The sequence below is a fragment of the Mobula birostris genome, chromosome 25, assembly GCF_030028105.1.
Source record: "Mobula birostris isolate sMobBir1 chromosome 25, sMobBir1.hap1, whole genome shotgun sequence".
Taxonomy (NCBI): domain Eukaryota; kingdom Metazoa; phylum Chordata; class Chondrichthyes; order Myliobatiformes; family Myliobatidae; genus Mobula; species Mobula birostris.
Window position 1 is genome coordinate 44,907,508 of NC_092394.1, and position 15,321 is coordinate 44,922,828.

The 15,321-nt window shown below is 43.2% G+C and overlaps 1 protein-coding gene across 1 annotated transcript in view; it reads right to left on the reverse strand.

The window, feature by feature from the left end:
• The window catches only part of rasa4 (RAS p21 protein activator 4), a 297,934-nt gene that overhangs the window by 44,434 nt on the left and 238,179 nt on the right, over window positions 1-15,321 (reverse strand). Inside the window, exons 10-13 of the mRNA XM_072242873.1 lie at window positions 14,455-14,608; window positions 11,382-11,446; window positions 8,227-8,339; window positions 4,406-4,598 (exon numbers count right to left, since the gene is read on the reverse strand). Of these exons, the coding sequence (XP_072098974.1) occupies window positions 4,406-4,598; window positions 8,227-8,339; window positions 11,382-11,446; window positions 14,455-14,608 (525 nt within the window). The remainder of the gene's footprint in view (window positions 1-4,405; window positions 4,599-8,226; window positions 8,340-11,381; window positions 11,447-14,454; window positions 14,609-15,321) is intronic.

Below are 15,321 nucleotides of genomic sequence, written 5' to 3' on the forward strand. Positions count from 1 at the left end.
CATGGAAAACAACAGGAGGATTAACAGGAGCCCATTGATCATCCAAACTGGGACAATGCCTGTTTCCATTAATTTAAGCACCTGAGAAAAAGGCAGAAATTCCCTGAATAATTTGCATCAAGAACGGAATACAGGCAGTCCCTCGGTTACATGGATTCTGTACCTGAGAACTATCCATAAAGCTGATCTCACCGTAAGTCAAAAATACCCATTTTCTAAGCTACACATATTGCATCACTCAACATACACTAGTTTGAAAAATGTTTTAAAAATATATGGGAGAATTTCTGTCATTTAGATCATTCATAACCCAAGATCCCCTGAATGTTATTATTGTTCAAAATAAATTATTAAAATTAAGACCCAGAGGCTGATTTCATGGCCATTTAATTGTGAAGTCCTTTTCCTTTCTTTCAGTGTTTACCTCATATGGTTGCAATGGGGAGTGATATGAACCCACCTCTTCCTGAATTCCACTTATAAGCTGGCCTAAGTACCTCTTCTTGTTGAAAGGGTATGTGTCTCCAGCCTAATGCACCCCAGTGGAAGACAGAAACTTCAGAGAAGGGAAGCAAGATTGAATCACCCACTTCCAATCAGAATCAGGTTTAATATCTCCGGCATATGTTGTGAAACTTGTTTTTGTGGCAGCATTACATTGCAACACATAATAACAAAAACTGTGAACTACAGTAAGTGTGTGTGTGTATGTACAGTATATAATAATTAAATTACATAGGTAGTGCAAAATGTAAGGAGGTAGTGTTCTTGGGTTGAATGTTCAATCAGAAATCGGCTGGCAGAGGGGATGAAGCTGTTCCTGAATCATTGAGTGTGTGCCTTCAGGTTCCTGTACCTCCTTCCTCATTGTAGCAATGAGAAGAGGGCATGTTCCGGGTGGTGGGGGTCCTTAATGATGGATGCCATCTTTCTGAGGCATCGCTCATTGAAGATGTCCTGAATGCTATGGAGGCTAGGGCCCATGAAGGAACTGACTGTGTTCACAACTTCCTGCAGCTTCTTTTGATCCTGTGCAGTAGCACCCCCACCTCCCAACCAGACAGTGACGCAGCCAGTTAGAATGCTCTCCACAGTACATCTGTATAAATTTGTGAATGTCTTCGTGACGTACCAATTCTCCTCAAACTTCTAATGGAATATAGTTGCTGTTGTGCCTTTTTTGCAGCTGCATTGATATGTTGGGCCCAGGATAGGTCCTCAGAGATGTTGACATCCGGGAAATTGAAATTGCTCACTCTTTGCATGTCTAATCCCTCTATGAGGACTGGTGTGTGTTTCCTCGTCTTACCCTTTCTGAAGTGCACTATCAGTTTTTAGGTCTTACTGACATTCAGTACAAGTTTGTTGCTGCAACACCACTCAACTAGCTGATATATCTCACCCCTGCCTGCCTTCTTGCCAGCATCTGAAATTCTTTTTCCTATCCCGGTTCACCTTTGTCATTAATTAGGAGCTTATTTCTGTATTTTATTGTGAAAAGAGGCATTCTTAGTATTGCTAGTTGTGGACTCCAGGGGAATGGTATATGTATCCTGTGTCTTTGCACTGCTGACGTTATGGTTGTTATGAATGCAAGCAGTCTCTAATATCCAAGCAACACACACAAAATGCTGGAGGAACTCAGCAGGCTAGGCTGCATCTATAGAAAAGAGTACAGTCAATGTTTCGGCCGAGACCCTTCAGTAGGACTCTGCTGAAGGGTCTTGGCCTGAAACGTTGACTGTACTCTTTTCCATAATGGCATGCTGAGTTCCCCTAGCAGTTTGTGAGTGTTGCTTGGATTTCCAGCATCTGCAGATTTTTTCTTGTTTCTAATATCCAATACAGGCTGGGTACCTTAAGAGAACATGTGAATCAGGAGAGTGGAATTTGGTTTTATGCAAGTAACATAAACATAAAAGGATTTAAATGGACATTTGGTCAATGTAACACAAACTAGCCCGGACAGATCAGAGGTGACACAATTGAGATGTGGAGTGATGTTTCCTGCTGTGAGAGAATCTGGAATTGGGAGTCACTGACTTAAGGTAGATGTGAGGAGAAACATTTCTTCAAAGATTGTGAACCTCTGCAACTCTCTTCCTCAAAGGATGGTAGAAACAGTCTTTGAATATTTTTAAGGTACTGTAGAGAGAGATAGATTCTAGATAGACAGGGGTGTGGAAAAATACTGGAGTAGAAGGGAATATGGAATTGTGGTTACAATCAGTCCAGCCATAATCATACTGAATGCTGGTGTAGGCCCAAAGAGACCAAATGGGTTAATTCTGCTCCAAATCCAAGCATCTGTGTCTACATTCACATGCTTTTCTTATTCCCATGGTGATGGTAGGCTGATCGTTTAGTGTTACTTCACTTATCAGACCAAATGAAGACCTGGAGACCTTGGGAAGGCAGGGAAGCCCAGTGATAGAAACATAGAAACATAGAAAATAGGTGCAGGAGTAGGCCATTTGGCCCTTTGAGCCTGCACTGCCATTCAGTATGATCATGGCTGATCATCCAACTCAGAACCCTGTACCTGCTTTCCCCCAATAGCCCGATCCCTTTAGCCACAAGGGCCATATCTAACTCCCTCTTAAATATAGCCAATGAACTGGCCTCAACTGTTTCCTGTGGCATAGAATTCCACAGATTCACCAGTCTCGGTGTGAAGACGTCTTTCCTCATCTCGGTCTTAAAAGGCTTCCCCTTTATCCTCAAACTGTGACCCCTCGTTCTGGACTTCCCCAACATCGGGAACAATCTTCCTGCATCTAGCCTGTCCAATCCCTTTAGGATTTTATGTGTTTCAATAAGATCCCCCCTCAATCTTCTAAACTCCAGCGAGTATAAGCCTAGTCGATCCAGTCTTTCATTATATGAAAGTCCTGCCATCCTAGGAATCAATCTGCTGAACCTTCTTTGTACTCCCTCTATGGCAAGAATGTCTTTCCTCAGATTAGGGGACCAAAACTGCACATAATACTCCAGGTGTGGTCTCACCAAGACCTTATACAACTGCAGTAGTACCTCCCTGCTCCTGTACTCGAATCCTCTTGCTATGAATGCCAGCATACCATTCGCCTTTTTCACCACCTGCTGTATCTGCATGCCCACTTTCAATGACTGGTGTATAATGACACCCAGGTCTCGTTGCACCTCCCCTTTTCCTAATCGGCCACCATTCAGATAATAATCTGTTTTCTTGTTTTTGCCACCAAAGTGGATACCCTCACATTTATCCACATTAAATTGCATCTGCCATGAATTTGCCCACTCACCTAATCTATCCAAGTCACCCTGCATCCTCTTAGCATCCTCCACACAGCTAACACTGCCATCCAGCTTCATGTCATCTGCAAACTTGGACACGCTGCATTTAATTCCCTCATCCAAGTCATTAATATATATTGTAAACAACTGGGGTCCCAGCACTGAGCCTTGCGGTACACCACTAGTCACTGCCTGCCATTCTGAAAAGGTCCCGTTTATTCCCACTCTTTGCTTCCTGTCTGTCAACCAATTCTCTATCCACATCAATACCATACCCCCAATACCGTGTGCTTTAAGTTTGCACACTAATCTCCTGTGTGGGACCTTGTCAAAAGCCTTCTGAAAATCCAAATATACCACATCCACTGGTTCTCCCCTATCCACTCTACTAGTTACATCCTCAAAAAATTCTATGAGATTCGTCAGACATGATTTTCCTTTCACAAATCCATGCTGACTTTGTCCGATGATTTCACTGCTTTCCAAATGTGCTGTTATCACATCTTTGATAACTGACTCCAGCATTTTCCCCACCACCGATGTTAGGCTAACCGGTCTATAATTCCCCGGTTTCTCTCTCCCTCCTTTTTTTAAAAAGCGGGGTTACATTAGCCACCCTCCAATCCTCAGGAACTAGTCCAGAATCTAACGAGTTTTGAAAAATTATCACTAATGCATCCACCATTTCTTAGGCTACTTCCTTAAGCACTCTGGGATGCAGACTATTTGGCCCTGGGGATTTATCTGCCTTTAATCCCTTCAATTTACCTAACACCACTTCCCTACTAACATGTATTTCCCTCAGTTCCTCCATCTCACTAGACCCTCGGTCCCCTACTATTTCCGGAAGATTAATTATGTCCTCCCTAGTGAAGACAGAACCAAAGTAGTTATTCAATTGGTCTGCCATGTCCTTGTTCCCCATGATCAAGTCACCTGTTTCTGACTGCAAGGGACCTACATTTGTCTTAAACAATCTTTTTCTTTTCACATATCTATAAAAGCTTTTACAGTCAGTTTTTATGTTCCCTGCCAGTTTTCTCTCATAATCTTTTCTCCCTTTCCTAATTAAGCCCTTTGTCCTCCTCTGCTGGACTCTGAATTTCTCCCAGTCCTCAGGTGTACACACCTGGTAGCGATGCTGAGGGAATCTCGCCTCAACGCTCTTGAAGAGATCTCTGAAGGTGGCTCTGATCACAGGGGGACACTGTTCCACTGAGGTTACTATGGCTTCAACCAGCTCTGTCAGGTACGACTGGAGGCACTGCACACTTTGTTGAATTATATCCATCTCATTCTGGCACCGGTGGAGCCCTGAACAACTGAAAGGAAAATGTCTTCATTATATATCCAACTGTTCGATTTCCCCTGCAATGTGGTTATTCTTGCACGTCATATTTTAATGTCACAAAATGGAGTAGGTTTGTGATTTAACCATATATAACTATATAACAATTACAGCACGGAAACAGGCCATCTTGGCCCTTCTAGTCTGTGCCGAACGCTTACTCTCACATAGACCCACCGACCTGCACTCAGCCCATAACCCTCCATTCCTTTCCCGTCCATATACCTATCCAATTTTTTTTTTAAAATGACAAAATCGAACCTGCCAAGCTCGTTCCACACAGCTACCACTCTCTGAGTAATGAAGTTCCCCCTCGTGTTCCCCCTAAACTTTTGCCCTTTAACTCTCAACTCATGTCCTCTTGTTTGAATCTCCCCCACTCTCAATGGAAAAAGCCTATCCACGTCAACTCTATCTATCCCCCTCATAATTTTAAATACCTCTATCAAGTCCCCCCTCAACCTTCTATGCTCCAAAGAATAAAGACCTAACTTGTTCAACCTTTCTCTGTAACTTAGGTGATGAAACCCAGGTAACATTCTAGTAAATCTTCTCTGTACTCTCTCTATTTTGTTGACATCTTTCCTATAATTTGGTGACTAGCACTGTACACAATACTCCAAATTTGGCCTTACCAATGCCTTGCACAATTTTAACATTACATCCCAACCCCTAGACTCAATCAACAGGAATTCTGCAGATGCTGGAAATTCAAACAACACACCTCAAAGTTGCTGGTGAACGCAGCAGGCCAGGCAGCATCTCTAGGAAGAGGTACAGTCGACGTTTCAGGCTGAGACCCTTCGTCAGGACTAACTGAAGGAAGAGTTAGTTACTCGGCCTGAAACGTTGACTGTACCTCTTCCTAGAGATGCTGCCTGGCCTGCTGCGTTCACCAGCAACTTTGAGGTGTGTTCCCTATACTCAATGCTCTGATTAATAAAGGTCAGCATACCAAAAGCTTTCTTCACCACCCTATCCATATGAAATTCCACCTTCATGGAACTATGCACCATTATTCCTAGATCCCTCTGTTCTACTGATTCTTAGATCCCTCTGTTCTGTAATCCTTCTGTATTGCAAATTGTAAATTTATTGATCATTGTCACATGTAATGAGGTATAGTTTTGCATGTCCTCCATACAGTGAAATGACATCAGTGCACTGAAGAAGTATAAAGGAAAACAGCAGAATGCAGAATAATGTGTTAATGTGGCAGAGAAATTTTGGTGCAGGCAGACAATAAGTGCAAGGCCATACCGAGATAGATTGTGAGGTCAAGAGGACATCGTATTGAGCTGGGGACCATTCAATAGTCCTAAAAACAGCAGAATAGAGCTGCCCTTGAGCCTGGTGGTACGTGCTTTCAGGCTTTTGTACCTTCTGCCCGATGGGAGTGGGGAGAAGAGAGAACGTCTGGAGTGGGTGAGGTCTTTGATTGTGCTGACTGCTTCACTGAGGCAGTGGGAAGTGCAGACAAACTCCATGGAGGGAAAGCTGAACTCTGTGATGTGCTGAGCTGTGTCCACAACTCCCTGGAGTTTCTTGCAGTCATGGGCAAAGCAATTGCCACACCAAGCCATGATGCACCCAGGCAGGATACTCTCCACAGCGTGTCTAGAAAATTAGTGAGAGTCAAAGCGGACACACAAGATTTCTCTAGTTTCCTGAGGAACTGGAGTTGCTGGTGAGCTTTTTGGCCATGACATCTGCGTATGTGGTTGGACCAGGACAGAATATTGGCTATGTTCACTCCTTGGAGCTCTCAAACCTCTTGACCTAAGCTCTGTAGATGAAAAAAGCTCATGGACTGTCCTTCTTGAATTCAATGACCAGCTCTTTTGTTTTGCTGACACTGAGGGAAAGGTTGAGGTCATGACATCATGCGGCCGGCTCCCAATCGCCTTCCTGTACTCTGACTCAACGTTATTTGAGATTTGACCCACCACAGTGATATCATCAGCAAATCTGTAGATGGAATTGGAGTAGACTGTGGCCACACGGTCACGAGTGTACAAGCTGTAGTGTAGGGGGGCTGAGGACTCATCAAAACGGCTTTTGCAATCCTCCTGATCTGCTTTCAAACAGCTCTTCAAGTAAAATAAAATTAGCTTGGCTAGTTTCAAAAGAGTGCTTGTGATATTTAAAACAAACTCCAGAGGTTTCAGTTGTAGGATAAAAATCTCAAAGGAGAACAATGAAAGAAAATCACTGGTGACCTTCCTCCCATTGTAAGCTGAAGCGAGACTGCTCACTCTGTGGAATAATCTTCAATTCCATTCACAACTCCTCCACATGTGAACTGAGTCATACTTGAATGTAGCAATGGCCAAGACAATATTCAGGAATTGGATGATAAGTGGCAAATAACATTCACACCACAGACATGCCAGCTAATAACTATCTCCCACAAGACAGCTTAACGTCCAAGGGCATTACCATCACTATCCACCGCCCCCAACAGTCTGAGTGTTGACTGACTAGAAACTAGAAACTTTTGTCAGAATCGCAGCAAAGCCAGTAAGAGAAAGAGAGATTTTAAGTGTAGATCAGGAGATGAACATCTTGTGGCATGTGACTCACCTCTAGATACCCTACAGCCTTTATGCCATCTATAAGGCAAAGGTCAGCAGTATGATGGAATATTCTCCCCCTTGCCTGAATGAGTGCAGGACCAATGACTTCGAAGAAACCCTGGGCCATCCAGGAGAAGGAAGTCTATAATCCTATCTGATACCCTTCTGACAATCCTAAACATTCATTCCCTCCACCACGTGCACACTGTGGCTGCAGTGACGTCTACAAACCGTTTGGCAGTTACTTGCCCAGGCAACCTCCAAAGCATTTCCCAAACCTGTGGCCTCCATCGCCATGGCAGCACCTCCAGCTGCAGGTTTCCCTACAGGCCATACACCATCCTGATCTGGACACATATCGCCTGTCCTTCATCGTCGTTGAGTACATACTCTAGAACACTCTCTCAGTCAGAATTATAGGGTTTCCTTTACAAGAACTACAAATGCCCAAGGAGCCAACTCATCACCACCTTCTCAAGGGCAACTAGGGATAGGCTATAAATACTGGATTTGCCCATATCCTACAAGATCAATAAAAAAGGAAAACAAACTCAGAATCATCCAGACATTTAAATGCCAAAATAATTCTTCAGCAACACTCACAAAATGCTAGAGGAGCTCAACAAGTCAGGCAGCATCTATGGAGAGGAATCCACTGGGGTACATTTTAGTACATAAGAAATTGGATTAGTTTGCGTAAGCGTCCTGATGAAGGGTCTGGGCCCGAAATGTCGACTGTTTATTCTTCTCCATAGGTGCTACCTCACCTGCTGAGTTCCTCCAGCATTTGGTATGTGCTGCTTTAGTTTGTGTATCATTACCTGAGCTGACACCAAGGAATAAAATGTATATTATAGCACACTACTGCGCAAGAGTTAGCATTACATAGAGCAAGGCAGGTTTTTGAAACCATTGGCAGCTGTGAGGGAATCTTGAGCCAAATTCAAGCACCAATCCATTGGCAAGTCTTTTGCATTGATGGCAGTGCCTGGGCAGGTTGGCAGGGTGTGCGTGCTTGATAATTACCCTGCTTCCTTGAATTCCACTTTATTGGGATCCAGCTCCACATACTTTTTCTCTTCAAACACCCGATTTATGGTTGGTCCAAGGATACTGTGCAAATATTGCATCCCAGCCACCTGCAACATTCAACAAAGAAATGATTGCATTGCAGAGAGCAAGACAAACGCCGGCGACGATTAGCATTTAATCCTTAGGTTTCCCAGCTTTCAACTCTCATTCACATAATCATCCAGCTTGGAGGATGGCCAAGGTGTGAGTGCTTGCTCTGTCAATTAGACCCAGCCCTTGCTCCTTCCAACCTTCCATTTCGGCTGCATACCCGATTTCCCTTAGAATGTAACTGCTCAATCTGCTCGCATTACAAGTGTACTCCTGATCAGAGAAGCTCACTGTGTATAAAAATAACACTTCAAATTCCTTCTGATTTTTCTTTTGCCTTATATCTCTCATCCAAACCTGCACTTACCCTCATTGGTCTTAATAGACTAGCCTCCGCAGTATCCGGGACATTTTCAAGGAGGCACCCATCATTAAGGACCACCACCACCCAGGACATGCCCTCTTCCCATTGCTACCATCAGGAAGGAGGTACAGAAGCCCGAAGACACACACTCAATGATTCAGGAACAGCTTTTTCCCCTCTGCTGTCCGATTTCTGAATGGACAGTGAACCCATGAACACTACCTCTCTACTTAAAAAAATTTTTTTTTGCACCACTTATTTCATTTAACTAACACGTAAATATACTTACTGGAGACTTCTGATTATTATGTATTGCATTGTACTGCTGCCACAAGGGCAACCAATTTTATGACATATGCCACCTGATTCTGATTATTATTTTTATCAGGGTACAATCGTTTTTATGTTTATTGTCTGTTTCCTTCTAAATTCTACCCAGCCTTCTTAAACAGTCCCTTGGTTCTCCTTTGCTGAGGTTTTAAATTATCACAGTCTGCCAACCTACTGCTACAAATACATAAACCTCTTAGATTTATTGTAATCTTAAATTCCTCCTGCCAGTTGTAAATGGACCTCCTTCCTGCTGTTTTTTTTTGCTATAAAAGAAAATTTATCATTATTTCTTTAAATTTTAGCCATGGCCAGCCAACTGTTATTTCTATCAACATGATCTTTCCAATCAATCAGAGGCAATGCTCTCTCATATCTTAGTAATTCGCTTTGTTTAGATGCAAGACTCTAATTTCAAAATAGACAACATCGCTTTCAAGCTTATGTAAAATCATATTACATTATGATCACTCTCCCCCAGTGTCTCCTTTACAAGATTACCAATTAATGCTCTCTCATTACACAAAATGCGATGTAAAATAAGATCTTTCCTAGTTTATTCCTCAAAATATTAATCTCGAAAATCATTCCATGAGCTTGTCCTCACCTTATTTATCTCCACACAGACATGCCAAGATTATGATGGATTCTTATTTGCATTTTTCTCTTTTACATTTTATTTTTAAGTTCATGTTAATATTTAGTTTAAACAATGAATGTAAGTGGCATCTTTGAGGTAAATAGACAGAGCTGAGGAATCAACGTTACTGCAGGCTCCAGAGAGTCCTCTCATTCAATCTGATTCAAACCCAAGAACTTTAAGTTACAGCAGCATTGGTGTGAGTCACTGTGACACTTCCTTTCCCTTCACTGGATCAGCATTAAAACCCATTAAAGCTTTATTTTGTTACCTTCTTCACTAAAACATTACTTCTAACGAGACCTTAGTCAATAGCCCCATGAACAATTCAACCTTTGATGCTCTCAGCCCGGAGAGACTGTAAACCCAATTTTACAATTCGGAAGATCATGGAATGGCTACAGTATGGAAGGAAGCCACCTGGCCCATCTTGTTCTTGCTTTCTAACAGAACAACACTCTCTCCTGCCCACTGTGCTCTCTACTTTAGATTCTTTTTCTTCACGATTGAATACCAGCTCTCTGAGGACTTCAATAATCTTGCACTTAAGAACCTCATGGATGTAGTACTGAGGGAGTTAATCATGGAACTACAGATGGTGTTATAGTGAAGTGTATTAAACACTTAAGCAGAGAATTGTGTACTGTAACAGTTAAGTGCAAAGGAGAGGATTTTTCTGTAACTTCAAAGAAGTTAAGGTCACATCTGGAGTATTGTATATAATTCTGGTCGCCCCACTATAGGAAGGATGTTGAAGCTTTAGAGAGGGTGTAGAAGAGGTTTATCAGGATGCTGCCAGATTTAAAGGAGATGCTATCATGAGAGGCTGGACAAACTTAGGTTGTTTTCCCTGGAGCGGCAGAAGCGGGGGAGATATGATGGAGGTTCATAAGACTATGAGAGGCATACTTAGAGCAGACAGGGTAGAAATGTCTAATGCTAGAAGGCATGTATGGAAGATGAGAGGAGGTAGGTTCAAGGGGGATGTAAGGGGTAAGATGTTTTACTCAGAGAGCGGTGGATGCTTGGAATGCACTGCCTGGTATGGTGGTAGAGGCAAATAGATTAGAGGCTTTTAAGAGACATTTAAATAGGCACATGAATATGAGGAAGATGGAGGGTTATGGACCCTGTGTGGGTAGGAGGGATTAGTTTTTGGGGGTTTTTTGAATTTACCTTTTAGCTGGTTCGGCACAACATTGCGGGCAGAATGGGCGGCTCCTGTGCAGTTATGTTTTACGTTCTATCCTGACCACAACTAATCCACAACTAAATATCACAGGAAGAGATGGGTTGAGTTCAGCTTCGGGATTGAAAGTGCGAGGTGTTCCTGATGTTGTCCGTGCAAAACCTAAACCATTTTGAAGCCCGGTACTCAGTTACATGCTGTAGTTAGACACCAACACCCGACAGCCAATCCTTGCAGCTTGGTGGTTGTTGGCAGCAACCTGCACACCTGAGCAGAGACAGGTAAGTGGGTGGGGGAAGGGGAAATCCACTCACCTCACTGATATACCAGTGATTATTGCTGAACATTTATCCCAATTATACATCCACTTAGTTGCACCTGCACAATACTTTATCGGTATCTAACTTTATCTGTACCTGGCTGAATCTTCACCACAGTTTGGGAGGTTCACACAGAAAACTATCTACCTCCATCAGCATTAACAATGAAGGTACTGCTTAATAATAAGTTAGATTTATTTCTGATTTGCTTCTTACCTTTAAAAAGCATTCCATGGATTTGGAAGCTAAAGAATTATTTCGGAACAATGTATTTGGTTCAGCTGAAAAAGATATGAAAAAATACACAACTTCAGAAGAATTGAAATGATCTGAGCTTTCTCAGTCTGTATTTGAAACTGTTCCAAATGTGGATAAGGGAAGTACTTCCCAATATGTTAAATTTCAACAGCTTTTGGGATATATATTTTCCTATCAGTCAGAAATATAAATCTGCTTCTGTATGTACTTTAAGATAACCATTAATAGCCTGCAAATCGCTGTTTTTCTGGCATTTAAACATTTTCGATACCGTGGTACTGTTTGTGAAAATTGCATGAAGAGTTGTGTCCAGTGATCTTGATATGGCCTCCTATAAAGTGGTGAGCAACACATCATTCTCTCTAACTTCTGCCATCTCCAAAGGGATCCTACTGGCAAACATATCTTTACACCCCCCCCCACTTTCTGTGAAACCCTTGTCCACTTGTCCCTCCCCACCAATCTCCCTCCTGGCACTTATCCCTGCAGGTGGCCAAAGTACTACACCTGCCCATTCACCTCCCCCCTCACCTCCGTTCAGGGCCCCAAACAGTCCTTCCAGGTGAGGCAACACCTCAGCTGTGAATCTGCTGGGGTTGTCTGTTGTGTCCGGTGCTCCCAAAGCAGCCTTCTCTACATTGGTCAGACTTGTCATAAGTAGGGGGACCTTTTCGTTGAGTGTCTCTGGTCCATTAGCCAAAAGCGGGACTTCCCGGTGGCCAAACACTTTAATTCCAATTCCCATTCCTGTTCCGACATATCAGTTCATGGCCTCCTCTTGTACCTTGATGAGGTCACCATCAGAGCAACACTTGTCTAGGTAGCTTCCAACCTGATGGCATGAATATTGATTTCTCCTTCCAGTAAAAAAAAATCCCTCCCCCTCCCCTCTTCTTCTATTGCCCCCTCTGGCCCCTTACCTCTTCTTACCCCTATCACTTGCCCCTGGGTCCCCTCCTCCTTCCCTTTCTCCTATGGTTCACACTCCTCTCCTATCAGATTCTTTCTTCTCCAGCCCTTTATCTTTCCAACCCACTCAGCTTCACCTGTCACTTTATAACTAGCCTCCTTCCCCTCCCGGCACCTTTTTATTCTGTCATCTTTTCCCTTCCTTTCCAGTCCTGTAGAAGGGTCTTGGCCCAAAGCATTGACTGTTTATTCATTTCCATTGATGCTGCCTGACCTGCTGAGTTCCTCCAGCAATTTGTGTGTGTTGCTTTGGATTTCCAGCATCTGCAGAATGTCTCGTGTGTATGAAGAGCCAGTTGTGAGGTTCACCAAGTACTGATGTTGGATTTCTCTGTGCCAATTTGAACACTAATTCTCCATTTGGCCACTGTATGCTCTTGCAGATGCCAGCAGGTAGCCTAGCAGATATCACCTCTTAAGTAGACATACTGCAATGCAAGCAACACTCTTGCAGCTAAGGGAAAGTATTACCTCTAAATGCTGCAATGATGGGAGGGAAGGGAGGTGGGGCGGCGGGGAGGCGGGTGGTCGGGAGTGCATAGCGACCTGGACGGAAGGGTGAAGAATGGAGCCTGCAACAGGCATATGTTTCCGCACACAGGGGCCTCACAGCCAGACATTTACGGCAGGACAGCCTCCAAGGAAAGCCTTGTGGAAGCATGACTATAGTGTGTGAAAAATGCAGGAAAATGCCTGTGCCTGTTCTGTAGGTCGAAGGAAAAGTAGCCAAAGTCTCCTTCTCTTGATAATGGGACATGGGCAACCTCCCTAATGCAGCAGTGAACAGAGAAGTGTGGTGGAGAACAGCAGTCTGGAATGGTCAGTTGGATTGGTCCTGCTGAGAGAGACCACTGTCCACAAACAGTGCACGTCCACTCACGAGTTTGTACTGAAGTGGCAGGAGGACAGGCATCTCAGTGGGGAGCACAGCCACAGGATGAGTGTTAGTCCTTTAATTCGCAGCTCAAACGGGGTGATTATGACGCAACAGAATCGGAACATCTCGGCGTGGGTAAATTCTGTGCATTTTGCTTTTCTTGAGGTTATTCTGGAAAAAGTTGCAAGGGCAAACAAAAATCTGGTTGAAATTGCTCCACTCTAGGGGACCTGCCAATTTTCACCCCCTCAGGTCCTTCAGTGCAGTTGTGCAAAGGAGCTCCTAGGTCACCATGTTGATCAGATGAGGATTTACAGAATATACAGGTCAGCCTGCACTTGTCACTGAGAAGCAGTTTACCAGTGATCCTGGAAGTGTCATGCTGTCATCAAAACTAGGACAAATTGGAAATAAGATAAATTTTAAGTTTAACAGAATGGTAGTGAATTAAGGTGAGGTCTGTGATGGTGTGGAGACCAGGAGAGAGTGAATGAGACTAGTGATGGAGGTACTGGTTGAACGTGTGCTCGGAGAACTTGTAAGTAGGACAGGAATAAAATCTGGAAAATACAAAAGCAAAGAGAGAAACTTGGAAAGATGAGACCTAAGATTGGAATGGCTAATTATCTGAAATTGCTGAACTCATTGCTGAGTCCTGAGGGCTTCAACATGCCATGGTGTGATACTGTTCCTCAAACGCTGAACAGCATAGGCAGCCGAAGATGTGGAATTCTGAATAGGAGTGGGATGGAGAGTTAAAGCAGACTTTCTTTTTGTTCCCTCCAAGTCTCCCTGCAATTCAATGCTTGTTTAATCATTTTTCCAATTCTGTTGAAAGGTCCTCAACCCGAAACCCTCACTTTCTTTCTCAGTCCACAGATGCTGCCTGACCTGCTGACTGCTTTCAGCACTTCCTCTTTTTGTTTCAGATTTCTAGCATTCACAGCTTCCTGCTATTAACACGTTGACAATGTTGGTGGATAAACTGCCCTATAAGCCATTTTATCAGATCAGATAAAATATACTGTTAATAATGTTGTCAGCAAATGTATTAGATGATCTGTAATTGTAAAAATGCTTTCATGCACAGCCTATAGGAACAGAGCCCATTTTGCAACAGCTTTTTAATCACAACCTTTCGAAGCATTTTTATGCATGGAGTTTAAAAAAAACTGAATTTCTTACTTGTTCTGTCCAGTTCCAACTTAATGACATAGTTTAAGAATTGCTTTGCCAGCCCTTGCCCCAGGAAGAGTTTAACCAAATTGGTTGCAACCTCCTGTCTGTTCTCAGTAGTGGTGAGATCATCAATCAGTTCCAGCAGGTTCCCCTTCTCACCCTGTGGGAGTAAAGAACGTGGACAGAGTTGTCAATGCCTCAGAATGGAGAGTCCCTATTGCTTGGTTAATGAGTGTTCGGGTAACCCAGAATTGCCTGTTATATTTAGGCAAGTGAATGAAGTGAGATAAAGAACTAGATTAACAAATTAGGAGAAAGTTGGAAAAACCTTTGCTCTGAAAAGTTATATGGATCATGCCTTTGTAGAATAAGCTTCATGGAATGAGTGACTTGGTTAAACTGCACTTGGAGTTTTATGTATAGCTCTGGTTACCATGGAAGCATGTGGTAGCAGTAGAGAGGGTACAGAAATATTCCATCAGGATGCTGCCTAGCATGGAGAACTGTGGTTATCAGAAGAAACTGGTTAGGTTTGGGCTATTCTCACTAGAACGTAGAAGGCTCAGGGTAACCTTACAGAGGTTTATAAAATCGTGAGCAGCATAAATCTGATTCTTTTTCCCAGGGTATGGGAGACTCGAATCAGAGGCCACAAGTTTAGCGTGAGAGGAGAAAGGGCAGTATGTATTTTTTTCACATGCAAGTATGAGAATAGTTGAGGTTGCTCAGAGAGAGGAAGTACATGTTTTTTAATGCCTCCACATTAAGTCTGTCCTTTTAGAAAAGTGCTGTCCATTCAGAAAAGGCATGCTTCAAATTCCTTTACATCTGGGTATTCTGCCATGATATACTGCGGTGATACATTGCAACTGG